Raw genomic sequence first — 27762 nt, 5'->3', positions numbered from 1 at the left:
GGAAATGACATTTGAACATATTTTCATGCCTCGTTGTTTGCATAGCCTTTAAAGTTCAGCTGCATTTCCATGTTCTGGAAGGCCATAAAATACTAACCATAAAAAATAATTTAAAAAGCCATTAAAAACATAAAGCCACACAAAATCATAAGGCAAGTTGAACTCGGTGTCACAATGTTTAATCACTGCAGGCTTTTGTTTGTTTATTTTTTCATGTGTCGGCATCCTCCACTGCTGCCTTGGCAATTATCCCTCCTCCTCCAGAATTCACTTGGGTGTGTGCTGGTCCCATCACTGTTTCTGTGTCTCACATCACCACTACAGCCTTGTCCTTGCTTCTGAGTCTTCCTCTCCTAGGAGAGGAGGGGAAGCTGCTGATGGGTTGTTTAAGAGGGCCTGGGCTCGTTTGGAGCTGTGGGATGGTGCCTGAAGGAGAGATAGCAGGAATTTCTGAGGGATTGTGATTTATTATGATCTCCTTGCTCTGAGAGGAGTCTCCCCTGAGTTTGTCACTGCAAAGCTGCCCTTCTTCACACCCTTCCTGCATTCCCTCTGCACTGTCTGGATTCTCTCATGTGTCCTCCAAGAGCCCTTCCAGGATGCCCCATCTGCTTTGGCTCCTCCACTCTGCACTTCTGCTCCACACACACCGGGACCTTCTCAGTGCTGCCTCTTGACCCCACTTTGTCACCTTGGTGACTTTAGGATGACCAGAAGGGGGGAACACGACAAGGCTGTGACAGGAGCAGCAAAGAAAGCATTTGTGCAGGGCTGCTAGCCCATGGGCTAGTGAGGGGGCTGGCCCAGGCAACACAGCAGATGGTGGCAGCGACAGCTTTTGGTGTCTCACATCACTCCCACTCATCATCTGACTCCCACACTCCTCCACCTTCATGGCTGCAAATAGGAAGTGTGGATGTGGGACACACAGCACTGCTGCAGAGGGGAAAGCACGGCGAAAAGCACAGCTCCACAAGCTGCTGCAGCTGCTCCCAGGTCAGGGGGTTGGGCTCAGTGACAACAAAGCACAGCAGTGTCACCTCAGCCTTCCCTGAAACCCTCTGCTTTCATTAGCACCCTTGTCCTCCTCTGCACAAACCCTCAGGCTCTCAGCCTGGCCTGGCTGGCAGTGAGCAAATGTCTAGACCCAGCTCCCCAGTTAATTGATTTTGCAATGCTTATTTTGCTTCCCTGAAGAAGAAATGGGTCTTGTGCACTTGGCTGAAATAAATACCCAGGACTTCTCCTTTGGGGGTGTGAGCAGGGCCACAGTCACGCTTCTGGACATCACAAGTGCCTGAAGAGCAGCAGGTTTTACAGGTGTGGTTATGTGGGGAAGGGGAAAATTGGCAGGGGAAAGAGGATGGTTGTTGGGAGAGGGGCAAACGCTACCTTTGGAATCTCCTCCACAAGTGATCCCAAATTTGCATTACATCAACCAAAATCTGGTAGAAATTCCCTTTTCCCAGCCAAGGAATCCAGTCAGAGAGAGACACATACCAAACAATATTCATCAGAACACCTTTTATTTTTTTAATTGCTATTTTTCGGTTCTTTCTACTATGCACAGCTGATCTTCTGCCTCCCTGATCACCTGTCGGAGGCAACCCAGTCTTGAAAGAATGGATTCCTAGAAGGTCCTGAGCTGAAAGGGATCCACAAGGATCACTGTGTCCAACCCCTGGCCCTGCATGGTTTGTTACCACCATGGGGTTTATAATTTCTGTCTTCAGTATACTTTAATGTCTTGTCTTCACTCCCAACCTCCACGCTCCTGAAGCAGGAGTGATGTGGCTTTTTTAGTCCCTGAGTTATTTTATTTCTGTTCAAGAGGGAGGATGCTGTACCCTGAGGGTACTGTACATTTAACCTCACAGAAATGGCTTTTTGCATTAAATGTGGCTGTTTCTGTGTCAGCCATTGATGTTGTTGAGCCAGGGACGGGCGAAATGACCCGTATGATTTTAGAAGGCAAAATGAGTGTTTATTTAAAAGCACTTCTCTCTTTTAAAGAAAACATTGTGAACATTAATTTCATTAGTTTTAAAGTAAAAACATTTTACTTGATTGGTATGCTGGACTTAGGTTAGTGTGGTAGAACATATCTATAAACAATATGAATGGAAAGTAAGAAAGTAAGAGTTTACACTCTTCTCGGACTTTTTCTCAGGTTTAGCTTGGTAGAAATCTTTCTCTATTTCTCTCTTGTGAAAAATGCCAATCACTCAGTTTTTAAATTTTTTAAAGTTTTAAAAATAGTAATACAATTAGAGTAATAAAATTTAGAGTTAGGACAATTACAAGACAACAAGAAGCAAAGAATTACAGAGGTCCGGATGCTCTCGGACACTAGGTCACAAAAAACATGCCTTGTGATCAAAGGAATAACCTTAAAAGCAATAGCCTGTTGCATATTCATATATCTCATACATGATGCATAAATTCCTTGCAAATGAAGAACTTTTCTGGTTTTTGTCAACTTCTTCCCCTTAATCCTGGTGGTTCTATAAAGACAGAGAGAAGGTGGAAGAATATTTGTCTTTTCCAATAAGAAGGCTGCAACTCTTTATGTGCCCTGTTGCTGTTATCTCTGTGTGAAGAATTTCTTGATTATCTCATCTCTTGCTTGAGCTAGTAAAAAAAAATCCTACATCGTAGAGTTTCTATTTTAACATTATGTTGTAACCTAAAACTATATTTAACACACTACTTAAGAGAATTAATACAGCATAACTTTCTAACATTACACATATAATATTCATTGTAACATTTGTGAAAAGCCAATCATAAAATATGCATTTTTCATATATTTTTTCAATATTCAAATATTCATATATTTTGTCAATAGTGCCCTCTGTGTGGGCACTGCTGAGGGACCTCCAGTCCTGGGGCAGTTTTGGACCCCTCAGGACAAGAAGGACGCTGAGGGGCTGAAGTGTGTCTGGAGAAGGGAATGGAGCTGGGAAAGGGTCTGGAGAGGCTGAGGGAGCTGGGAAAGGGCTCAGCCTGGAGAAAAGGAGGCTCAGGGGGAATCTTGTGGCTCTGCACAGCTCCTGACAGGAAGAGACAGCCCCAGGTCGGGCTCTGCTCCAGGGAACAGGGACAGGACAAGGGGAAATGGCCTCAAGTTCTCCCACAGTCCGTCTAGGTTGACTGTTGGGAAAAATTTCTTCACAGAAGAGGGACAGGAGAAGGGGAAATGGCCTCAAGCTGTCCCATTCACAGTTTAGCTTGAGTGTTGGGAAAAACTTCACAGAGCAGGGCAGGACAAGGGGAAATGGCCTCAAGTTCTCCCACAGGCAGTTTAGGTTGACTTTTGGGAAAAACTTCTTCACAGAACATGGACAAAAGAAGGGGAAATGGCCTCAAGCTGTCCCATGTGCAGTTTAGGTTGAGTGTTGGGAAAAATTTCTTCACAGAAGAGGGACAGGAGAAGGGGAAATGGCCTCAAGTTCTCCCACAGGTAGTTTAGATTGACTTTTGGGAAAAACTTCTTCACAGAACATGGACAGAAGGAGAAATGGCCTCAAGCTCTCCCATGCAAATTTAGGTTGACTTTTGGGAAAAATTTCTTCAAACATGGACAGAAGAAGGAGAAATGGCCTCAAGCTCTCCCATGCACAGTTTAGGTTGAGTGTTGGGAAAAATTTCCTCACGGAACAGGGCAGGACAAGGGGAAATGGCCTCAAGCTCTGCCATGAGCAGCTTAGATTGACTGTTGTGAAAAATTTAGTTCACAGAACATGGACAGAAGGGGAAATGGCCTCAAGTGCTCCCATGGGCAGTTTAGATTGACTGTTGAGAAAAATTTCTTCACAGAACAGGGCAGGACAAGGGGAAATGGCCATAAGTTCTGCCATGAGCAGCTTAGGTTGATTGTTGGGAAAAATTTCTTCACAGAAGAGGGACGGGAGAAGGGGAAACGGCCTCAAGCTCTCCCACAGGCAGTTTAGGTTGACTTTTGGGAAAAACTTCTTCAAATAACATGGACAGAAGGGGAAATGGCCTCAAGTTCTCCCATGCAGTTTAGGTTGAGTGTTGGGAAAAATTTCTTCATAGAAGAGGGATAGGACAAGGGGAAATGGCCTCAAGCTCTGCCATGAGCAGCTTAGGTTGACTGTTGCGAAACATTTCTTCACACAAAGCGCTGTCCCATCACAGCACAGCTGCCCAGGGAACTGACGGACTCCCCACCCCTGGGCGAACTGAACAGCCGCGTTGATGCAGACGTGTTTTAACGGTTCCACCGGACTCGCCAACCCGGGCGGGCTCCCCCAGCCTAAAGGAAACGCTCCGAGCCGAACGCTGCCGCGTCCCCGTCCCGCCCTCACGCAGGGCCCGCCCGGGCTGCCCGCGCCGCCGCCGGAGCGGGGCTGAGGCGCGGCCGCGCCGCTCCGCGCCCGCCCGGCCCCGCGGCGCTCCCGGCCCCGCCGCCGCCCCGCGGGATGAGCGGCGAGCGGCGGAACCGGGCGAGGGAGCGGCGGGGCGGCGGCAGCGCGGGCAGGCGGCGCGGGCAGCCCGACGGCGGGGAGGGCCCGTGCGGCGGCGGCGGAGGGAGGCGGGGGAGGGAGCGGAGGGAGGAGAAGGGCGAGAGGGAGGCCGCGATGCCGCTGTACGAGGGGCTGGGCAGCGGCGGGGAGAAAACCGCCGTGGTCATCGACCTGGGGCAGGCCTTCACCAAGTGAGTGCCCCGCCGTGAGGCCGGGATTTGGGCGTGTGCGGTCTGCAGAAGGGAGGGGTGCAGGGGGAACGTGGAGCCTCTTGCAGTGATTGAAGGGGAGACAGAGAGCTGCAGAGGGATTTTGGATTAGGGGTGGAGTGACAGGGAGTGGGGGAATGGATTCACATTGTCAGAGGACAGGCTTAGTTGGGATATTGGGAAAAAATCCTTCCCTGTGAGGGTGTGAGGCCCAGGATCCCCAGAGCAGCTGTGGCTGCCCCTGGATCTCTGGAAGTGTCCAGGACCAGGATGGACAGGGATCAACCTGGCATAGTAGAAGGTGTCCTTGTTAATGGCAGGGAAGTAGATGGTTTTAAATTCCCCTTCCAATCCCAACCATTATTCCAGCAATAATTATGTGAGGTTCCCCCTTTCTATTCTGATCTATGTGGTGTGGAGCTGGTAATGAACAGCCTATCTTGTGTTTTAGATTAAAACAAGATTTAGCTCGAGTGCTGAAGCAGGAATGCTCACTATATTTTTAATATTTCATCTCATGCGCCAAAAGCTTTGTTATTTGGGAATGGGAGGATTTTACAGAGCCTTCATGGATGCGGACAAGCGATTCCCATGGGTGGCTTTTTGTGGATTCATGTTGTGTGGCCAATTGTCCCAAGTTTGGAGTGCTTGTGAGCTTTTATTCCCTGGGCATTGTTTATCCAGTAAAACCCTCTTTTGGAAATGCTTTTTCCCTGGATAGTGTGTTTTTAGGATCTGTTTCCAGCCTTCACTCTCACAGAAGTAACAACAACTGAATTGTATGAGAAGTGTCTGTTCTGTTCCAAATAAGGCTGAAATTAGCTGAAAGTTTAAGGAAAACTGCCTCTACACACTGGGACTGCACAAGGATCTGTTTGAGAGAAAAGAAGAAAATTAAATTCTGAATTGTGTCTGTTTCAAGATTTTTTTTTTCTGAAATGATCTAACATGTTGACAGCTGCAAATACCAGAATCAAACATTAATTGACTTGCTGCATTAAAAGTGCTCCAAGTCTAGCAGCTTTAAAGAAAACTGCAGTTTTTTTCAGAGATTTGTAGTTACGGGGAGTGACAGGGATGGAACAAATATCAGCCACTGAGACTAAAATAAACCTTGAATTCATTTTGCTTTTAATTTGCTTTCTTCAGTCCATGGTTCTTGTGTGTTTGAGGAAGACCAGGTAGGTTTCTGAAAAGTTTTGTCTGGGGTTATTGCTGTTTTTATCCTTTTGTTGAGGGAGTCAATAACAACCAATACAAAACCTTTATCTTTTAGTTAATCTTTAAATTTATCTCCTAGTGGCTGGATAGGAAAACTGTGTGCAATACCCCTCTCTGCAATAACAGAATTCCCTAATTTGTTACTCTGTGATAATCCCTAGGTCTAGGGAGCCTAGTGATGACTTCAAATAATCAGGTTATTAACATTTTCTGTCAGGTGTGGGTTTGCAGGAGAAACAGGACCAAGATGCATCATCCCCAGTGAAATCAAGAAACCTGATGTGTCAAAGGTGAGCTGGTTTTATGCTGTTTGGTGTGTTATGGCATAGCAAGAATTTGCAGATGCTTTTTCTGTCCATCACAAGCCATTTTTCACTGCCTGAATAAAATACTCTGAAATATTATTATATTTTTCATTCTTTTAACTGCTGCTGTTAAAACCTGTGAGTAGGTGCAGGTAAGTGTGATGCCAGTGCTGGTGTGTTAATTGCTGCTCAGCCCCCATGGAACTTGTGTTTTGGGGCATTTATTGAGAAATTGCTTTGCCTAGTTATACCTTTTTTCCTTTTAATTTAGTAGAGGGTGGGAAACTAATTCTAAGTTGCCTGTATGAAAAATTAGCATGAATTAACTGTGGAATTCAGTTATGGGGTGGGTTTATGTGATGCTTTAAGGACAAAGAGCAAATCAGGCAAGAGTGAGTATTTATATATAATGTTAGATTAAATATATATTATGTATGTCTCTTATATATATCTTTATATATCATGTGTGAAAAAAAAAATGTATAGAAATAATCACTGCCCAGCATTTGAGCTGACTGTGGATGTTTTCCCTTCCCAGCCTGTCAAGGTGGTTCAGTACAACATCAATACAGAGGAGCTGTATTCCTACCTGAAGGAATTTATCCACATGCTGTATTTCAGGTGAGACACCTCCCAGGTATCCAGGCCTTCCCTGAGCACTTCCAGGGATGTGGGCAGGGGATGGACTCTGTCTGGTGAGATACAAAAACTGAGTTAAGGCTTTGCAAGGGGCTGCCTGGCTGTGTTGGTGCAGGAGGAGTTTGGTGGTGCTGAGATCCAGGTTATCTTACAAAGAGTTCCTGTCCTGCAGCAGCAGTTGCTCTGTAAAAGCAGAAGGTGTTTGATAAATTACCTTTCAGCTGAGGGATTTGTAAAGGGCCTGAGAAGGGGAAGGCTTTACCTCAGGAGTTGCATTGATTTTGGCAGGGCTGAAGCTCCTATCAGTGCAGAACTCTCTCCACAGTGGTTTGGAAGGAGGAATGTTTTTACCTCACCTATACATCTCTTTATTGTGTTTTTAGTACCCTTAGATAATAATGAAATTGGACTTGGTCTTTTCTCTTTGCTTCCAGGCCATGTTTTTACACAGTGAAAGCCATCACAGGGAAACCAGGATTTAATTTCTGTGCCTCAGATCTGTTGTGGCCTGGGTTGTTTTCTTCTCCTGTGCTGGACCACCACTTTGCAATTGAAAATAGGACTATTTCATCCTTTTCCACTGAAATCTGAGTATCAGAGTGTCATCATTCTTATGTGCTTTATGACACTGGATAAGCCATTGATGACTTATTTTGTATTACTTTATATTGGTTTAGAAATGTATAATGAATTCCCTGACTTTTTTTAGGAAAGCATTGGGGTTTTTAGATTTATGAAAAAGACTTTGGCGGTCTGCTGTAGCAAATGCTATCTATATGCAAATATTAGGATTTTTGAGGAAAATGGAATATGACTGTAGGATAGATTTCATAATATCTGCCTAAAGTTCCAAATTTTATTTTGCACATCTTCTCTTTTTTTAGGCATCTGCTGGTGAATCCCAGGGACCGGCGTGTTGTGATCATAGAGTCAGTCCTGTGCCCTTCACACTTCAGGGACACCCTCACCAGGGTCCTTTTCAAACATTTTGAGGTAAGTGTTTGACAGAAGTGTGTTCATTTGCTCCACTTGCCAGGAGGAATTTTGCTTACAGTCAGTACCAGATATGGGAAAAAAAAAAAAAGGAAATAGTGGCAGAAGAGTGAGAGGCATAAAGAAGAAAAGTCAGATGATGGTGTGAGCAAGTAGGGTGTGGAAGTTGGATTAAAGACCATTGTGTTCCATTCTGACTCTTAATTAACAAGACTCTGCAAGGTTTCCCTGGCTTGTAGTTAATTCAGCTCACAGTGTTCTGTCCCAGACAGATCCAATAATCCCCACTGAGCACTGCCTGGAGTCAAGATTTCTATTGAAACATTTCTTAGTGCCCTGTCAGCAAGTCTCATGATTTCTGCCACAGTCAATATCTGCCTAGCACATGGCTGTGCTCATTTAGAGAAGAACTTACCTGAAATCAAATACCTGTTCAGTCTTTTTGAAGAAAAGTTGTGGGAAAAAGAAACCTGTGGCTACCCCATCCCTGGCAGTGTTCCAGGCCAGGCTGGATGGGGCTTGGAGCAGCCTGGGATGGTGGAAGGTGTCCCTGCCCATGGACCTGGATGATCCTTAAAGTTCCATGCAACCCAGCCAGTCAAGGATTCTGTGAAAAGCTGGTTTCAGTTGTTTTTTTGAGGCTTTTTTCCTAATCTCTCTTGCAGCAATAAAATGTCTCAGCTAAAGCACATCCACCATGAAAAATGGTTTGTTGAAAATGGCTTATGTATTCAGTCATATTTTGATGGAGAGACATTGTAGCATGTTAAGAAGCCAGTTAATAGTGATGGAAATTTAATTCTCTCTGGTTTCTATTTTTCTACTTGGTGCAAAGAGTGGTTTATTATTGCAGGTCAATGTTTTACCTTCTGGCTCTGGGTTAAGGGTCAATATGTTTCCTGTAAGTGTGGGATTTATTAAATTTCTCATTTAATTCACACTTCAAAGTGTTCTTTTAATTGAACTGTTGCTTTCTACGAAATTTGATTTGTGAAATTCTAGGAGAAGGAAGTAATTCTCATGTAATTTTAGCTTGAATTTCCACATTGTTTTTGTGAGTGTTTCAAAGAAAGCCTCTTCTGTTTGGGTGCAGCAATATTTGTCTTAAGGCACAGTTTTCTGGATTTTCTAGCTCATTTATTCACATCTTCAAGTTTTTACAGCTTTTGAAGGTGCTGTACTCCAGCTTCTTTCATTTTTTTCAGTAACAATAAGAAACTGGACCTGAGTTTTATAGCTAACACTTGATTTTCTTACAAGCCCATTCCAACATCCATCATTACTGAAGTACCTGGTGTGCACCACAAAGCAGATGGACACAGAATTTGGAATCCTGTTGTATTTGTTCATTAGATTAGCACTGGAATAATTCAAGATAGAGTTGTTTGGGCTTTGCTTTTCAATTGCCATTCAGGGAAGGCATGAGTGCTTTGTTTCTTTTTTGTTTCTTTTTTCCCCCCTTCTGCCAACTTTGCTTTTGGTTTCTGTGTAGGTACCTTCTGTTTTGTTTGCTCCAAGTCACCTGATGTCTCTCCTGACACTGGGGATCAACTCTGCCATGGTGCTGGACTGTGGATATGCAGAAAGCTTGGTGCTGCCTGTATCCTTTTGTTTTCAGTGGGGCTCTCATGAACTTGAGATATTTTTTTTTTACTAGAAATTAAACTATAAAAGTAGTTAGAAGGTGGCTGAGTGTAGAAGGGAAAAGGCATTTAATTCCAGGAGACTGCAAACTAATGAAAAAGAGGAGAATTTCCTGATCTTCCTGTAGATCTATGAGGGAATTCCAATCCTGAGTTGCTGGGGTTCCCTTCCCCTGGGAGGAAAGGCCATCCACAAGTAAGTTCATAGTTATCCATTCCAGATTACAAATTATTTATTTGTGGAAGTTCCTCTTTGACCATGAACAAAAGCTCCTCTTCTACATCTTAACTTTAGAGTTAAAACTGTGTGACTGTTGCTGATGTGGTAAAAACTGTGGGAATGGGGTCTCCTTAAGTTTCTGTTTAGAAGGATGTAACTGGAAGGAATGAATCCTGTCCCTGGAGTGCAGTCCAGAGAGCCAGGCTGAGTTCATGGATGTCTTTCCCCGCCCTCCTGTGCCCTGTTTTAGGGAGCTGGAGTATCAGCTGCTGGAGCAGTGCACGGTGGATACGGGACTGGCCAAAGGACAAAGCCTTCCCTCTGTGATGGGTAAGGACTGGCATGGGGCATCTATGCTGGGAACTGCTTTGGGGAAAGGGTGGTAATCCTAACAGAGAGTAAAATGGGTTTAGGATTCACTGTGTCTCTTGTGGCCTACCTGCATGAAGACCACACTGTTCTTGGATCAGGAGCAGTGTGGCCAGCAGGAGCAGGAGGTCATTGTTCCCCTGTACCTGGCACTGCTGAGGCCATACCTCGAGTGCTGTGTCCAGCTCTGGGCCCTCAGTTTGGGAAGGATGTTGAGATGCTGGAATGTGTCCAGAGGAGGCAACGAGGCTGGAGAGGGGCTGGGAACACAAACCCTGTGAGGAACAGCTGAGGGAGCTGGGGGTGCTCCGCCTGGAGAAAAGGAGACTCAGGGCTGACCTCATCACTCTACTACTCCTGAAATGTGGCTGGGCTCAGGTGGGGCTGGGCTCTTCCTCCAGGCAGCACTGACAGAACCAGAGCACACAGTCTGAAGCTGTGCCCAGGGAAATATAAGTTAGATATTAGGAAAAAGTTTTTTACAGAAAGAGTGATAAAGTTCTGGAATGTTCTGCCCAGGGAGGAGGTGGAGTCACCATCCCTGGGTGTGTTTAACAAAGCCTGGATGTGGCACTGGGTGCCAGGGTTTGGTTCAGGTGCTGGAGCTGGGTTGGACTCAATGATCCTGAAGGTCTCTTCCAACCTGGTCATTCTGTGAATTCTGTAATTTCACAAGTATATTATTTTTATGACAAGCCTCTTCTCACAGCAGTTTTGAATAAAGGCTGAGATAAAAGTTCTGTAGTAAGTTTTCAGTCTGTTTTGAGCAAAGACAAACTTATTTCTCTTATTAATCTCTTTTCTGCTTTGCAAATCTTTGAAAGCTGCTGTCAAAGTGAAAGTTTAATACATTAAATGTAATTCAAACTTAGAACAAAACTTTTTTTTTTTTTAAGTAGGAAGAGAATAAGAGAATATAAGAATGAAACTAAGTTGGTTTTTTTGTTTATTTCAGGCTCAGTCCCAGAAGACATAGTAGAGGATATAAAAGGTAAATTTGTTTTCTTTGTGCAACTCTAGTGTATGAAATTGTGCAGTAGAGTGTGATAATAACAAGTGTACAATATTTTACATTTAGGAATTTATTTCTCTTCTCTGTTGTATTTATTACCTCTTGGATGAGCTTGTATTGTTCTTCCTCTTTGAAGGCAAAACTAAAACCAGGTTTTTAATTCCTCTTTCACATTAACCTCTGTGTTGTTAAATTGCAACTTTTAGATGTATTTGATAGGTGGGCACAGAAAGAGGATTGCACTGTTGTGTAGTCTTGTTTATTGATTAACTAGAAAGGCTCAGTTTGCTTTAAAGTCAATTTTTCAAAAAAAAAATTACCAATAAAAGATATTTTGGTGTGTTAAGGTAGGCAAGAGGAGACAAGAACTACATTTACTACACCAGAAAAAGTAGAGTCTTTCTTTGGGCAGAACTTGGATGAATTCCTATGTGATTGTTACATGTGCAACAGATAGAAAAAGATGTGTTTTCCTAGAAAATAGTAACTAGTATGTCTCCCTTGGGTTAAATTAGGAAAAAATCCATCAGTCAAATGCAAAATAAATGGCAGCTGGTGCTTTATGAAATGGAACTTGCTTTTCTGATTCCTGGATTTGCACACTTTTTCTGATGAGTATGTTTTCTGTGCAGCCTTTTGGAAGCAGAGACACCAGGCTAGAGATTAAATTGTTGCTGTCTGTGTGTTGAAGGGTTGTTTCTCTGTGACAGCAGTTTATGGGGGAGATGCTCACCTGTGCCAATACAAATAATTAAATGTATAGGAACAGTGGCAGCTGGGATACAAATGAGACTGCTCTGTCAGTGTTGTCTGGAAGCAGAAAAACCCTCTGGAATTCTCAGGGTGTTGAAGAGTTGCAGTAAGGAAAATGTTGCATGGTAGGAGCCTGTTTAGGAAATGAGCAATACCTCATTTGAAGCTGTGGTGCAAAGCCTGCAGTGAAGGCAGGATACAACCCCTGGCACCTCGAGGCACCATTAGAAGCATCCCTCTGGCGTATGTGGTTTGTGTGAGAAAGGACAGGCAGGATTTCCAACATAATTTTAGTGTCAGCTTTGTTTAACTCGTGATTGAACTCTGCTGGAGAGTAGAGACTGCTTCTCTTTGCATTTATTTGATAATATCTTGGACCAGCAAGGGCCTGGAGTGTGTGTTCTTCTCTAAATTAAGAAAATGGCTGTTTTTGCTGGTGATAAAAGGATCCACCAAGGCCTCACTCGTGCCCCTCTCTTCCTTCCCCTCTGCACAGTCCGCACTTGCTTTGTGAGTGATCTCCAGCGGGGGCTGAAAATCCAGGCAGCCAAGTTCAACATTGATGGCAGTGCTGAGGTGAGTGGAGGATGAAGCTCTTCCTGCTCTTTGCAGGTGGCTGCAGCTTTCTTGGGCTCTAAAATAATAATACAAGTCTGGTTTTGTTTCCAGCGTCCCTCACCACCTCCAGACGTGGACTATCCTTTGGATGGAGAAAAGATTCTCCATGTAGTTGGCCCCATCAGGTGAGAAGTGCCATGGCAGAATATTTGTCATTACAATGATATATTTCAACTCTAAAAGCATATAAGTTTTCATAAAATTGGATTTTAATGAGACACTTGCATATGCTTTTCATGTCTCTAAAATGAAAGCTGTGTGCTGGACACAGTGCAAGCCCATCATGGGAGGGGATGGCTTCTCCAGAGCCACAAGAGGAGGAGGATGAGAGCAGAGAGATTGGAGGGATGGGGGACGAGAAACGAGTATCAAAGCCTGCTAAAAGAACAGGTTTAGTGATATGAACAGAGCATTTGAACCTGGAGAAAAAGAGGCTCAGAGGAAACCTCACTCTGCAACTCCTGCCAGGAGAATGCAGCCAGGTGGGGCTGGGCTCTGCTCCCAGGGAACAAGGGACAGGACAAGAGTAAAGGGCCTCAAGTTGACTTGGGGAGGTTTAGATTGGATATTAGGGAGTCTTCACTGAAGGGTTGTAAAGCACTGGAACAGGCTGCCCAGGGAAGTGGTGGAGTCACCATTCCTGGAAGTGTTCACAACACGTGTGGAGGTGGCACTTGGGGATGTGGTTTAGTGGTGATGACGGTGCTGATGCTGGCTTGAGGGCTGAATGTGATGACCTGAAAGGTCTTTTCCAAGATTCCATGAGTGTCCCAAGGAGTCCACGATTGTCCCCTCCCTGGTGGCAGTGCAGTGTGCATGGGCTGTGTGACAGGAGTGACAAAGTGTTGGCAGCAGGAAGGCTGGAGTTATTTGCAGCTCTGCTGTGCCCGAGTTCAGCTCAGAGTGGCTCTGCTGCTCATTAACACTCACTTCTCCTGTCTGTGCCACAGAGACTCCGTGGTGGAAATCCTCTTTGAACAGGATAATGAAGAGACATCTGTTGCCACTTTGATCTTGGATTCACTTGTTCAGGTATTTTTATATCAGAAACACTTTAGGTGATGCCTCCAGCCTTGGACAACCTGCAGTTAAAAATGACTCAAGACTTTGAGTCCTGCAGGCTGCCGGTTTGCCTGTGCTAGAATAAAATCAATTTGGACATCTTTATTGCAGGCAGTATATTAAATTTATTGCAGATTTTTTTTCTTGGAGTATATAAATGCTTCATTTCTTATTATATTTAGAAAAAAAATTGCATTAGAAAACCACTATAAATGGAAATTTTCATTATGTGATGGTGTATATATGTTAATTAAAGTTGGCTCCCTGTAGCTATTGATGCCATTTAAATAAGTTTGCTGAGATGCAATTTATTGCAGAGCCATGGACTTGGCTGATATGACAAACATTTCAATTAGAATTCTTTATGAAAACAAATTGTTTAAGAAGTTCTGTGCCTGGAACCTTCACCTCTGCACCTCCAGGCATTTCTCTCATTATCTTGGTTATTTTCCCGCTAAATAGGAGAAAACAGCAATTGGAGGGCGCAGAAATGGACTGAATTTCTAAGGGACTTCTGAATGTCTTTAAGCTCAGGCAGTTTGATTTATTTGGGTTTTTTTCGGTGTCCCTGTTTGCATTAGTGCCCCATAGACACCAGGAAGCAGCTGGCAGAGAACCTGGTGGTGATCGGGGGCACGGCGATGCTGCCGGGGTTCCTGCACAGGCTCATGGCTGAGATCAGACACCTGGTGGAGAAACCCAAGTACAAGGAAGCTCTTGCCACCAAAACCTTCAGGATTCACACTCCCCCTGCCAAATCCAACTGCGTGGCCTGGCTGGGAGGTAAGAATGGGAACAGGTGGGAAGCAGGGGTGAAGCAAACCAGAACAATTTCTGTGCACCAAATTCTGTGATGCTTTTGTTCCCTGGTCAGCTGCTGTGGGCTGAATCTTCTCACAGATGGTGTGAATTTGTGGTGCAACTTTTTGGGGGTAAAAGTTGCCCTGAACACAATGGGGTTTGGTTGAAGTGCTTCAAATAAAAACTTTGTTGTAAGAAGTGGGTCAATCAGGCCAGGTTTGCTGTCGGCAGAGAGCAGATGATTCCTTGTTTTCAGTTACTTTCCAGGGATATAAATGGAAGCAGTTTAGGACTAGCTGGGCTGCTGAAAAGGAAAGCAGCAATATCCATTCATCCTTTTACATTTAAGGGCAGAGCTAGAAAATCCCAGTTGGGATTCTCAATGGGAAGAAGCAGAAAGAGAAATTCTCTGGAATTAATGGAATTAATGCAGATTTTTTAAAACGGAGTTAATTATTTCTTTTAATGAAATTAATGCAGATTAATTCTCTCTGGAATTGATGCAGATTTTTTTTCTTTGGCAGGAGCAATTTTTGGAGCTCTCCAGGACATCCTTGGGAGCCGCTCTGTGTCCAAGGAATATTACAGTCAGACTGGCCGCATTCCCGACTGGTGCTGCCTCAACAACCCCCCTCTGGAAATGATGTTTGATGTTGGAAAAGCACCCCCACCACTGATGAAAAGAGCTTTTTCCACAGAGAAATAAGCACTTAAATTCCACACAAGGATTCTGCCCCATTTTAACTGCATCCATGTGCATTGGGGTTTAGGTTTTGTTCATTAAATTGTGTGTAACACTATTAAATATGAACAACGTGGGTGTTGTCAGGGTGTAGGCACTAACACTATTTAAAACCCTGTCCAGTTATAGTTTACAAACTTAACTCTGGCAGCTCCTCTGCTCTTTTGTCTTGTTTTGGAGAAATTCTGTCCCCTCACGAGCTGTTCCCTACTGAGTTGTTTATTATTTATCTGTATAGTAAATGCATTGCTGAGAGAATTTGGTTTAAGATATTTTCATTTTGAGCATGTTAAGAAGAATGAACAGCACTAGGGAAAAACATCTATGATAATTTTTAGTGCCAAATTCTGTATTAAAATATTCCACCCTTGAGTCACATGTGAAGAAATGGTTTGGGGCTGTTCAGCAAAGGTAATAGAACATTATTTCCCCTTTTGTAAGAGTTTTAGCAGAGAACTCTTCTGCCTGTAATCCTCTCATCATGCTGAGCTAAAACCTCTCCCTATGTCTCCTCCAAGAAAGATTTCAGCAGTGTAAGTGTATAAATTATTATAAATTAATTATAAGCAGGTGTGAGGTCAAACTTGACTCGGTGGCTACATAGTGACTGCTGGTACCTGCTGGTTACTGAGGTGTAAATCCTACCCTGAGGAGCAACTTTTGTCTCAATTTTGGGAAGATAAATATAACATTTCTCGGGGTGGTGAAGCCTTTTATTGGCACAAACATGCTTTTTGTGACAGATCTCCCCGTGCTGCCTGCTGCCCACCTGCTGTGTGCCTGAAGCACGACTCTGCAAGTCAAACAGATATTTAAAGAAATCTTCTTCTGGTGAGCCCTAGCACGGGGAATGTGCTGCAGCACTTCAGTAACTCCTGCATGGTTTTGTCAGTGTGTTTTACCGTAAAAGGTGCTGCTAGTTTTTATAATTGTGGGATGAGGTTGGTGTTTCAGGGATCATCTCCTGGTGCTGTTCCAGGCTGGATAAACAGACAGTGTCTCATTGCCAGGCACAGAGAGCCAGCCTCAGGTGTACAGAGCATGCAGCCTGAGCTGTGCTGCTCATTTTCAGTCACAATCTGGGTAATTTGGGGTGTAGGTTTTGTTTTACCTCAGTAAGAACTGAACCAGAGCTTCCTGAGAGAGGAATTTGCCATCAGCACGAGTCCCATGGAGCTGGGAGCTCCTTCCCTTCTTGCTGGGAAGGAATCAGGAGCTGAAACTCCTACAGAGCCTGTGGTGTTGGTGGTGCAATGATGTCATTTTCCTGAGCTGCAGCAGACTGCAGCTGAGGAAATTCAGGATATTCTTAGCCCTTCCTTTCCAGGGGTATTTCTGTGCTGCTCTGCGCACGTACCCTGGGACCTCTCCCGGCATGTTCTGCCACCTCATCTTCCTTCTGCCCACTCAGATCTCCTCCTGTGGGGTTTCTGCATCACTGAACAGCCTCAGCTGCTTCTGTTTCACGTGGCAGGGACAGAATTCCTAACTCCCATGTTACTGCTGGGTTAAGTGCAGAGTCCCAGGACCTGCTAAGGCAGATTTTTATTTCATTGAAGGAGTGAGAAAGACTCTTAATAGCGTGCCCTGGAGAGCCCCCAGAGATCACACCCTACATGTGTAATGGTGTAGAAATGGTTGGGTTTTCACCCTGTGGTAGTTCTTCTGTCCCCGGCACAGCTGTGGGATCATGGATCCTCCCAGCAGACAAATTCACAGTGTCTGCCTGGTTTAGCAGGAAGGACAGTGAGAGACACAAACCCCTGCAGAAACTGGAGGATTTCCCTCTGAGGCTTTTCATTCTGGACTGGATGCCATTCCAGCAGGTTGGTGTTGGCCAATTGCAGGCAGCTCCAGGTGAGTCCTGCTGACTGGAGGAGGATTTTGGAATATGCAAGATGCTGTTCCCTGGGGGAAGTGGCTTTATCTCATTCCCTCATCTCCCTTTTCATGGAATCAGATTGTCTCAAGTCAAAAGGGACCCCTAAGGCTTATGGAGTGCAACCCACTGCTCCTTGCAGGACTGCATGAAATAAATCCTGTGGCTTTAGGAGAGCATTGTCCGGATGCTCCTTGAGCTCTGGCTGGCTGGGAGCACTTCCCTGGAGAGCCTGTTCAGTGATGGACCAACGCAAACCACAGAATCCCAGAATGGTTTGGGTCGTAAGGGACCTTAAAGCCTACCCAGTTCCACCCCTGCCATGGCAGGGACAGCTCCCACCATCGCAGGGTGTTCCAAGCCCTGTCCAACCTGGCCTGGAGCACTTCCAGGGATCCAGGGGCAGCCACAGCTTCTCTGGGCACCCTGTGCCAGAGCCTGCCCACCCTCTCAGGGGTGAATTTCCTGCTACCCAAAACCCCCAGCTCCCCTCCTGTGGGGCTGCTCCTGCTGCTCTCCTCTAGTTCTGTGTTTAACCATCCAAATGGAGAACCTCACCCTGGCTCCTGTTACATTTCCTATGGCAGGTGCTTGCCCAGCTCTGCTTTTTCCAGGGATCTCTGTAATTCCTCTCTGTCTTCGAGGGAGCCCAGAGCTCCTACTTGATTAACATCTGATTCCTGCATTGTTTATTAAAAAAGTAAAATATCCCGGGAGCCGGTGTTTAGCGGTCACTGCCCAGCCCCTCGCGGCTCCAGCTTTGTTATGCACGTCATTCCTGAATGGAGGTAACTCACAAAAACTGAGTTTTCCACTCATGTTTTCTCCCTCAGGCGTCGGCGTTTTCCAGCCTGGAGCCCTTCAAGCGGTTCAAAAGTAATGCGCCCAACGTGGGGCTCGAACCCACGACCCTGGGATTAAGAGTCCCATGCTCTACCGACTGAGCTAGCCGGGCTGTGAGAAGCCACCCCCCAGTATCTGTAATTGAACGTAGCGCAGGTGACGTCACCGCGGGCGCGCGGCGCGGCGGCCAATGGGCGCGCGCGTTGCTGGGCGGTGGGCGCGGGTCGGGCTGGGAGCGGCGGCGCCATGAGCTCCATCGGCACCGGGGTGAGCGCGGCGTGAGGGGCAGCGCCGCCGGCCCGGCCCCGGCGCGGCCGCCCCCGCGCCCCGAGCGGCCCCCGCCGCACCCGCGGCCGCCCCGGGCCGGCGGCGAGCGCGGCAAGGCGGCTCCGGGGCGCTGCGGGCGGCTGAGTCACTGCGGCCCGGCAGGCCCGGGGAACCGGCGGCGGGGCGGGGCGGGCGCCGGGATAAAGCACGTATAGCCCTCTGTCTTATATACCTCTGCGTAATTCGAATGGATTCCTGTGAGCCACGCGTTTAAATTAAGTCGGGGCGTACGGGGCGGCACTGTGGATCGGGAGCTGTGGTGGTACGCGGGTGCAGGGTGAGGTTTGATCTGGGCCGGAATCGTTCCCGGGGAGGCTCCGCGGCCCCAGAGCAGCCGCGGCTGCCCCTGGGTCCCGGCCGTGCCCAAGGCCCGGCTGGACGGGGCCTGGAGCAGCCCGGGACAGTGGGAAGTGTCCCTGCCCATGGCAGGGGTGGAACTGGATGGTCCCGAGGGTTCCTTCCAATCCAGACCGCTCTGGGGTTCCGTGAAATGTGAAGGCAGACAAAAGCTCCCGTAGGTTTGGGGTGTTGTGTAGTGCTCGGCGATTGCACGTCCAGGATTTGCAGTGTGGGGACGTCCAGCACTGATGAAATGGCCTCTCCTGGCTTTTAGTCTCTGCATCTTATGTGAGGGGTCAGCCTGCTCTGGGGGTTTCACACCATCTCTGGCAGTGACAGTCTTGAAGTTTTTAAATTATCTGAAAATGCTGTGATATTATGTGGGGTTTTCTTCCTGAGATTTGTGTCTTTTCCTTCAGTATGACCTGTCAGCTTCCACGTTTTCCCCAGATGGCAGAGTGTTCCAAGTGGAATATGCTATGAAAGCTGTGGAGAATAGCAGGTAAGATCCAAATGTCTCCTGTTTTGGCCTCTTTTAAAGCAGTGCTGTTGGACTAGAATAACATGAGGGTAAAACTGTGGTGGTAAAATGAGTTCTGATCTAAAAGCCCATTTTAGGGATGTGGATTGAGGCATGCTCAGAACCTTCCTTGTAAATGTGTATCAATTCCTAGGGATTCCTCAAGACATGGAGGACATCCAGGAGCTGCTGAAGCTGCTCTGGGAGTGTCTCTGTTCCCTGACTGTGTGTGAGGGAATGGTGGGAAGTGGAAATCCCAGCTGTGCTTTAGGGGCAGCAGGATGGATTGGCAGGGTCACCCAGGGGTCTGTCTGCTCCAGATAAGGATCAGAATCACAGAATCCCACGATGATTTTTGAGTTGAAAGAGACCTTAAAGACCATTTAGTTCCACCCCCTTGTTGTCGACCTACCTCGGAAAAAATTATGTTTTTTCTGTCTTAGTAATTGTTTGTGAAGCATTTTACATTGTGAGAAACTGATATTTTTCTTGTCTTTCAGTACAGCAATTGGGATAAGATGCAAAGATGGTGTTGTGTTTGGAGTAGAAAAATTAGTCCTGTCCAAGCTTTATGAAGAGGGGTCCAATAAACGCCTCTTCAATGTCGACCGACACGTTGGGATGGTAAGCTGCCACTTCATTTCAGGTCTGCTGAAATTATAAGGTGACCCCCCTCAAAAGGACAAATTTGTCAATCAGAGAATCAAAAATAAGTACATTAAGAAAGTGAATGTGTCTGTGTACAAAGTCAGAAATGTCAGTGGGTTTTTTTTACTGTTTTCTGTAATTTATTCACTAAAACATACATAAGTAAAATCCAAACTTAAAGCAGAAGTTAAGTGTGAGGCTTCTATTTTAAGAAGTAGAATATGTTGAGGCTGTTTTAAATTTTTAGGAATGCTTCTCCAGTTGTTCAAACTTGTATGTAAATATAAACACAAGCGTTAAAATGGTACTTTTTTACAGTTACCAAATAAGGTGTGTTCAGGGAAAACACGCTGCAAATGAGATTTTCTTCTCAACAATATTGGAAATCACCTGAATTCCTTAAAGATTGGTGTATGGAGGACAGGCCTGTCCACCAGAGATGTCAGAATGGTGTCAGGGTGTGGCTGCAGTGTGAGAAGCCTGGTGAAAACACAAGATCTGAAGCATTGTGTGGGTTGGTGCAGTTGTGGTGACTCAGAGATGATAATTAATGATGATAACGTTGGTTATTGATGTTCCTAGAGGAAAGCTCTGTTACTACATGGTGCCACTGGCAGGTTTGGAGCTTGGTGGCACGGGGCAGTGCCTGTCTGAGCTCTGCTGTGTCTGAGCTCCTGCTCTCCTTGCAGGCAGTCGCGGGGCTCCTGGCAGACGCGCGCTCCTTGGCAGACATCGCCCGGGAAGAGGCTTCCAACTTCAGGTCTAACTATGGCTATGACATCCCCCTGAAGGTAAGAGACCAGTGCAGCTCCCTCTCTCTCTCCCTCTGTCTGTTTTGATTTTTATTCTTGACAAGAGAATTACATTTCATTCCTTATTTCTGTAAATAAGGGTTTTATTTTTCCTTTTTGCACGCAGCATCTTGCAGACAGAGTGGCCATGTATGTGCATGCCTACACCCTGTACAGTGCTGTCAGGCCTTTTGGCTGCAGGTGAGTCTTGCAGACACACTCTATTTGTAAATATCTTTTGGTTCACAGTTGCTGGAACTGATTCAGTTGTCTGAGTTCTTTTTGGAAACCTGGAATTAGTACCCCACAGTTCATCTCCTTAAGAATCCCTTCCCCTTTCTTTTTGTGCATGTCTAACACCTCAGGTGGGGAATTTGTATTCCTTTAAGGCTCTGCCAGGCTTCTACAGAGCTGGTTAATTTCTCCCAGGATTTTCAGGTTTGAGGGTTTGTGCCAGTGAGTCTGTGATGGTAGAGAGAGCAGTCATCCTCTGCAGTCATCCTGCTTGCCCTGACACCCAAAGAGCAGGTTACAGCCCCTGTGTGCTTCTGGTACAAAGGGACTGATAAACAGAGATCTGCTGCCAGGTTACTGAGCAGTAAAATGGTTCTGGCAACGTGCAGGTGCTGTTGTGAGGCAAATTGCTCAACAGAGTGTAGCAGGAAACTGAGCTGCTGTAGTCTCTCTAGTTCTGTGTGTGTTGGTAAAAGGAAAGGTTTTAATTTCTCTCTTCTCCTCCAGTTTCATGTTGGGGTCCTATGATAGTGATGATGGTGCACAGCTGTACATGATTGATCCCTCAGGAGTTTCATACGTGAGTGTGTCAAAACTATTTCCATCTTAGCATAAGTTCCTCTTTTAATGTTTCTAGTTGGGAAAATACTAAGTATTGGTCCAAAAGAGCTGTTGTTGTTTTCTGCTTTTGCCTGGGAAGATCTCTGCTGAATCACTGCTGCTCCTTTGCACATCTTTGTTAAACAAACATGGTGTATTTCTTAAAAGTGCAGTCTGAGAAATTTAAAGCTTGTCTGTCAGAAATTGGGAGTTCATCCACGTGGCTATGTCCAGTGAAAACTCCCATGCACTGCTCCAAAAAGGCAAGAACTGTAGTGATACCCCCTTCTCTAAATACTTCAGGTAAGAGAGAGCTGTTCCTCTGGCACTGCCTGCCAGCAGCAAACCAAATTAAAATAGAATTGTTGTTAATTGCTGTTAGTGCTGCATTTTCAGCTGTGTTACACACAGATCAATGCACACTCATACTGCTGGATTTCTTAAAATTTCCTTGCAGTATAGCCAGTACCATGGCTGTTGAGAGAAATAGAAATGCTTTATTTTGATGTGTTTACACTTCAAATGTTTGCACAGTAGGTGGGTTTAGCCTGGGGTTTGCTTGGATCCTGTAGAACATCTGTAGTTCATGTAGAACTTCTCTCTTCAAACTAATTCTAGTTTATTCTTCCATTTTTTAAATAGCAATTTTAAAAACCTACTACAACATTTTGAGCTGATAAATTTCTGTCCAGGAATTACTGGACAATTTCTATCAATAGTGGTGGTACTTGATGTATTAATTGGGCTCTATTCAACAATTTGGGGATGTGCCCAGGAGAGAACAATACCAAGGTTTTTTGTCCTCTCACTGTGAGTAAAGTGGGGTTTTCATGTGCTAAGTGACAGTAAGAGGTCACTTAGTAGAAGGTCTAGTATTTAATTACATTTCTATATTGTTTGTTTCTTGTTTTTTTAGGGTTATTGGGGTTGTGCCATTGGTAAAGCCAGGCAGGCTGCAAAAACAGAGATAGAAAAACTTCAGGTATGGTGTTACAGTATTGTGCTGTCTCATGACAAATATTTCTTGCTTATCATGTTACCTTTTGGGTGCCTGAAATACATAAGATGCAGGAGAAGCAGGTGAAATATTTCCTTGTACATTTGCCAAAGAGCCAAGTAAGTGAGTGAATATAATTTTTTAATTTTGAATGAAATCCATAGGGCAGCATTGTGCAGGGTGCTCTGTCTATTTTTCCCAAAGGTTTTAGATGATTATTTGTTTAACAAGTTCAGAAAGGCTGCTCTTGCTAAGGACAAACTGGTCTGTGGAGAGAAGACAACCAAAAAGTATTGACATGTCCCTTCAGCTGATTGAAGTTATGTTAGAATCCTGAAAGATTTCCATTTTCCTCACGTATTTGAATATCTGACACCCTTGGAGATAACATGGAACCAAATCCTTCTCCTGGGCTGTCTCATGTACTTTTTATGTGATACTCTGTTATATCTTATTTTAGTCTGCAGAGGGATGCCACAGCTGTTCATGGAAAGGTTCAGAGATTATATGAATGTTTTATTTTTAATAATAGCCTATATATGGTGCTGTAGCATCATGACTGAAAAATTACAGGAAAAATGAGAATATTCTAGACTTGATTCACTCAGTTTTGAATCTGGTTCAGATGCTTGAATACCAAATTAAAGGTAAGCCTGCATGATCATTTGATCTTCATACTGGAATTGTGGCACCTGGGGAATCATAATTTCAATTCCCATGTGTGCACATTGGCAAAAGACAGTGCTGTGTTGGCTAACACACAATTTACTCCAAATAGTTAATTTTGTGTGCAATGCTGAGATTTTCCAAAACCTCTGCAGTTACTGATGTGAATTACTGGAACTTGGCAGCAGAGCTGTAGAATGCACACGTGGAAGAGAGGAGTGGCACAGAGCTGTTCATTTAGGGCTCTGTGCAGTGTCCCCTGTCACTGCAAGTGTGGGATCCTGTCACAGCTCTGTGGGGTGAGTCCAGCCCTACTTGCCAATAACTGTTCAGTGTGGACTGGGCAGGTTTCTAGTAACAGCTGATTTTGACAAGGTGAATTTGTCAAAGCTAAGATGGGTAAAACCAGATGTACAAAAGGTTTTGTGGGGTGATCTAGGTCAGATTTGTTTGTTGGAAGAGATGAGTGCAGGTGGAATGGGAGAGGCAAGCAGGGAATCAGGACTTTAACCCTGCCTTGGGAGACCGCAGAGAGCTCCTGGCTGGGGAGGATCCAGTGTGTGAAACTCTGCTTAGCTGAGGGGGCAAGAAGAAAACCCTGCATTCATCACATCCTCTGCATTTTAGGTCTGTAAACTCAGCTGTGGGAAAACCTGTAGTTGTGTGGAGACTGCTTTAATCTCTCATCTCCTGCAGCTCTGATACTATTACAGCTTTTGGATATATGGACATGATCATGATTAACTCCTGGGATAAAACTGTTCACATTGTTTACTTTCATTGTCTGCAAAATTAACATACCTGGGATGGGAAAAGGATAATGGCAGGAATTAAATTGACTTCAGTTTTCTTTTTGTAAATATGCATGACAGTAGTAGAGCTTTAGGGTTTCCTGCTGGACTGCTAACTTTATATGCATGAAAACACATCATTTGTGTGACACAAGTTTTATTTCTGTTCTGGACTGAGTGTCACAAAGGCAGTGGATCTCTGTTTAGGGAAATTCTCCAGATGGGATTGTGGTGGCACAATTGTCCAACCAGGCAAGGACATTTCTTCTCTGGCCAGTTGCTTCACTCCAGAAAGGGCTGTGACACTCCACCTGAACTCTTGTCATCTTAGTGTCTTCACCAGTACCTTACAATTACCTGCCGTACTAAGAGTTTGAAAATATTTTGGGAATTGGAAGAGATAGTAAATTGCATTAATAAAATATAGGAAAATATATTACTGCTTCATAGGCCAGAAAAATTGATCTATAAAACACAAGTTTATTATGGCATGGAAATTTGCACCAGCCTTTGTTCTGATTAACTGTGAAACTGCCAAAAGACTGTGATACAAGTGAGAAAATGTGAAATGAGATGCTGATGCCCTGCTCAGGCAGGCAGTTGGTTGTTAAACAATATTCTTCTCTTGGGGCATTACTTAAAACCCAGAATTACTTTCATAAAATGTTGGTAAGACAGAAAGTATTACTATGCTGCTTAGAAGGAATACCAATATTACATGTGAACATATGGTGCCTCTCCCATGTGATTATTTGGTATCAGTTGAGCATAAAGCATCTAGGAACAAATCAAGCTGTTAAAATGCCATCACCACCAATGTAGATTCTAAGATTTCAGCTGCTGAGTGCTTTAGACTGGGGAATTTCCAGGCAGTATTTTTTTCCTAAAATCTTTCAATTGTAATATTCTTCCCTGGAAGAATGACTTGCATAGAGCAGGCTGAAAGACGCATTGTAGAGAAGAAATGTGGTTCTGGCCTTTTCTGTTCCTTTGACTACTGAACATGAAGCTCATTAGGCACATGCACAGCTTCCTGTTCTGGCCCTGTGGAAGATTTATATTCTCTTAAAAGAAATCTTGTATCTGTATGTCTTTTGCCTACAGATGAAGGAAATGACCTGCCGTGATGTTGTTAAGGAAGTTGCAAAAATGTAAGTCTCCAACCTGTTTTTCCAACTTGACAAAAATCCAGAGTGGTGAGCTTGCTTTGGTTTCAAACTGAGGCTGTTCCTTTTAAATTGGGTGTTGTGTGTTAAACTGTCTGACTCTAATCCCTGGTTTGAAAATATTTAAAGCAGGTGACAGATGAAGGGAAACTTATTGGTGTGCTGCTTCTGAAGTCAGAGTTGTTTGAACAATGACCTGATGCTTCAGAATGATGCTGAGATTTAGACCCAGCCTAAAAAAAAAAAAAAGACTCAAATGCTTAGGAAAGAAGTAAAGTGGAATTTCTTTAAAGGAATATATTCAGTATAGCTGTATTGTTATTAGACATTTAAAAGTAATTTCTGATAATGAAAATACTTTAATTCTGCTTCAACTCAAACTCAGTAGCAGCTCTAGAGAGGGTTCTGTTCTTCAGCTCAAATTCAGTTCCTTAGTACCATTTAGCCAGATAGTGAAGATTTTAACAACTTTTAAACCTAAAATACTAGGCATAGTCCAGAGCAGTGATTTCTTCAGGAGCTTGTGAAGGTGTACACTTTGTTGCAAAAGGCTTGTAACCAGCTGAAACATGAGAAAGGCCTAGAGATCACCTCAGCGAGCAGACAGGAGGGTCTGTAAGCATAGAAGGGCATTTCCCTGGACACCAATGTTCACTTCAGTCTTTATATTTGTTTCACAATACTTCCACTGGAAGTGTGCTGCTGAAGGTATCCTGCCTTCCGCCACTATCTCCAAGGTTTCCACATTGCGTAGGATTTGCTGGTATTTTTCAACTTCTGATTTACTTACTGATTTAGTGCTTTCTGAAGGAATTAAGACATACAAAATACAGGCTTCTTACACAGTGAAGCCACAGGTTATTGTGAGTTCTGCTGTTTCTAGTGTCTCATCCCAGGACTGGACTGTTCCAGTTTGTTTGCATGCTCTGCCACAGGCTGAATCAAGTCAGTTTTGTTATTACAGTGATAGCATTTCTGTCCCACAGCCTAAGCAGTGATTTTACTGCTCTGGGTGGCACTGTGATAGCACCTGGAGTTTAAATTCCCACTTCCATGTTTGCCAGAAGCACCACATTGGAAATCTTTATGTACAGACTTCTGATTAGACACAAGATACTGTGGTGGTGGTATTTAGTATAAACTGCAGTAAGGTTTACAGGGGAAATGCAGGACACTCCAAGCTGTATTATAATTGGTCTAGCAGAAGCAGGCAGTGATGATGCAGCTTTGGTCCCGCAGTATCTAAATCTTAATGTTTGTTCCAGTTAGGGAAACTTGAACATCTCAACCTGCATCTTGCTGTAATGATTTAAGGTGTTGTTAGATTAGCAGTTAAGCCTGGAAAATTCTCTGCTGGTGTTTGGCACAGGGAGAGCTATTAATCATGAGAATACTTTAACAGAAGAAATCTGTGACAGGAACAAAGTATATTTAGCCTGTTGGTCAGTCTGTTCTAATCTGTTCTTTGTCTGTTCCTTTCAGAATCTACATAGTTCATGATGAAGTAAAGGATAAAGCTTTTGAGCTGGAACTCAGCTGGGTTGGAGAAAGTAATGCATTTCTATAATTTCTATAAACACTACAGAAAATTTATAACTTTTTGTAACTAACATTGCTTCTTAAATTCACTCTGTATGTCACGGTCCTTGTGTGAATGTAATTAAGACATACTTTTTTTTTATTGGCAGTAACCAATGGAAAACATGAAATTGTTCCCAAAGACATCAGAGAAGAAGCAGAAAAATATGCCAAGGTAAGTTATGACTTCGGTGATTCGCAGTGTTTCACTTGACAAACTGCGGAGCTGCCTGGAAAATGTATCATCCCAACACACATCCCCTCAGGGAGAGCTGGTGTTCCTGGGAAGGGACAGCAGGAAGGCTACAGTGCAACAAGGGATAGGTCTTGCTCTCAAACTGTTAATTCAGAGCCTGCCATGAGTGGGGTCTTTCTCCTTCGAAGTAAATGCACTGATGGGAACTGTCCTGCTGACAAGGGTTTGGGCACAGTAAGAGGGGTGTGAAGCTGCAGCAAACCTCATCTTGTTACTTGCAGGCTGAACTATAAAACAACTGTTAGACTATTCTTTAATTACACTTTCTTTTTTTAAACAGGAATCTTTGAAAGAGGAAGATGAGTCAGATGATGACAATATGTAACACATTGTTACTCCAAAACAAGTTCAACTTTTGTTATCTTAGACCAGGTTTGTTTATAATGCATTATGCATGCGATGCTGTTGTGTACTTGTTGGAAGAAACCAACTGACCAACTTGCACTAATAAATTTTCCATTTTACTGTCTATAAGCTTTTATTTCAAAATGTGTAGGCCAGCAACTGTATCTAAGGAGACATTAAGAAGGAAAGACATTATCAGACTGCTGTTACTTCCCAAAGCACTCAATTTGAGCCAGGCTCTGCACAGAAAAAAAATCTATTTGGACACTAGACAAGTCTCTTGTTAATGCTGCATAGTTTAATATTAAAAACTAGTACTCTGTTCTTCCTTGATTGACCAGTAGCACAATTTGCAGTTTGTTCAGAGCCACAGTCTGTGACTGCTCGTAGCAGAAGAGATGAGAACGTGGCCAGCTCCAACAGCAGCTGATAGTTTAAGGTGATGTGCACAGCTGACAACTCCTAACAGCCCATATAACAACCAGGAGTGCAGCAAGAGGAATGTTAATCTGAAGTACTCAGCCTAGGCTTAGTGGAGGAGTAGGAGGAATTAAAAACTAATTCAATTTAAAATAGTGCTTGTGTTAAGTTCTAAAGCTGTGAGATCTATTAAGCAATGTAATTGGAATTAATGCTTGAAGAGCCAAACTATTTTTAAACTCTTTTATTCAGCTGTAGTTAATCTTAACACACTTCTGAATCAGC

The 27762-nt window shown here is 44.3% G+C and overlaps 2 protein-coding genes and 1 non-coding gene across 6 annotated transcripts; 2 read left to right on the top strand and 1 right to left on the bottom strand.

Annotated features, from left to right (window-relative positions):
* Positions 1-4547: 4547 nt before the first annotated feature.
* Positions 4548-15335, top strand: ACTR10 (actin related protein 10). The gene is made up of 13 exons (XM_021534648.3): positions 4548-4681; positions 6138-6210; positions 6764-6846; positions 7749-7857; positions 9350-9457; positions 9629-9696; positions 9971-10050; positions 11045-11080; positions 12351-12430; positions 12524-12597; positions 13423-13504; positions 14116-14317; positions 14860-15335. Exons 1-13 carry the CDS (start codon positions 4605-4607, stop codon positions 15039-15041), a joined length of 1254 nt encoding a protein of 417 aa, XP_021390323.1. The 5' UTR covers positions 4548-4604; the 3' UTR covers positions 15042-15335.
* Positions 15336-17838: 2503 nt separating this feature from the next.
* On the bottom strand, positions 17839-17911 carry TRNAK-CUU (transfer RNA lysine (anticodon CUU)). The gene has a single exon. It is a non-coding gene; the product is annotated as a tRNA-Lys (tRNA).
* A 97-nt stretch (positions 17912-18008) lies between these two features.
* PSMA3 (proteasome 20S subunit alpha 3) lies at positions 18009-27181 on the top strand. 4 transcript variants are annotated; one of them, XM_021534649.3, is made up of 11 exons: positions 18009-18066; positions 18885-18967; positions 19486-19609; positions 20323-20424; positions 20552-20625; positions 21166-21238; positions 22175-22240; positions 24817-24863; positions 26361-26428; positions 26567-26631; positions 26993-27181. In XM_021534649.3, the coding sequence occupies exons 1-11, from the start codon at positions 18046-18048 to the stop codon at positions 27035-27037; spliced, it is 768 nt and encodes a 255-aa protein (XP_021390324.1). In that variant the 5' UTR covers positions 18009-18045; the 3' UTR covers positions 27038-27181. The 4 variants fall into 4 exon arrangements, with proteins under 4 accessions (XP_021390324.1, XP_085437096.1, XP_085437098.1 ...); XM_085580970.1 differs by lacking the exon at positions 18009-18066 and adding an exon at positions 18241-18403; XM_085580972.1 differs by lacking the exon at positions 18009-18066 and adding an exon at positions 18269-18323.
* Positions 27182-27762: the final 581 nt, after the last annotated feature.

Source organism: Lonchura striata, chromosome 5 (assembly GCF_050655825.1).
Source record: "Lonchura striata isolate lonStrDom1 chromosome 5, ASM5065582v1, whole genome shotgun sequence".
Classification (NCBI taxonomy): Eukaryota; Metazoa; Chordata; class Aves; order Passeriformes; family Estrildidae; genus Lonchura; species Lonchura striata.
Note: the sequence above shows the minus strand (reverse complement) of the source record. Positions and strands in the feature narration are given on the sequence as shown.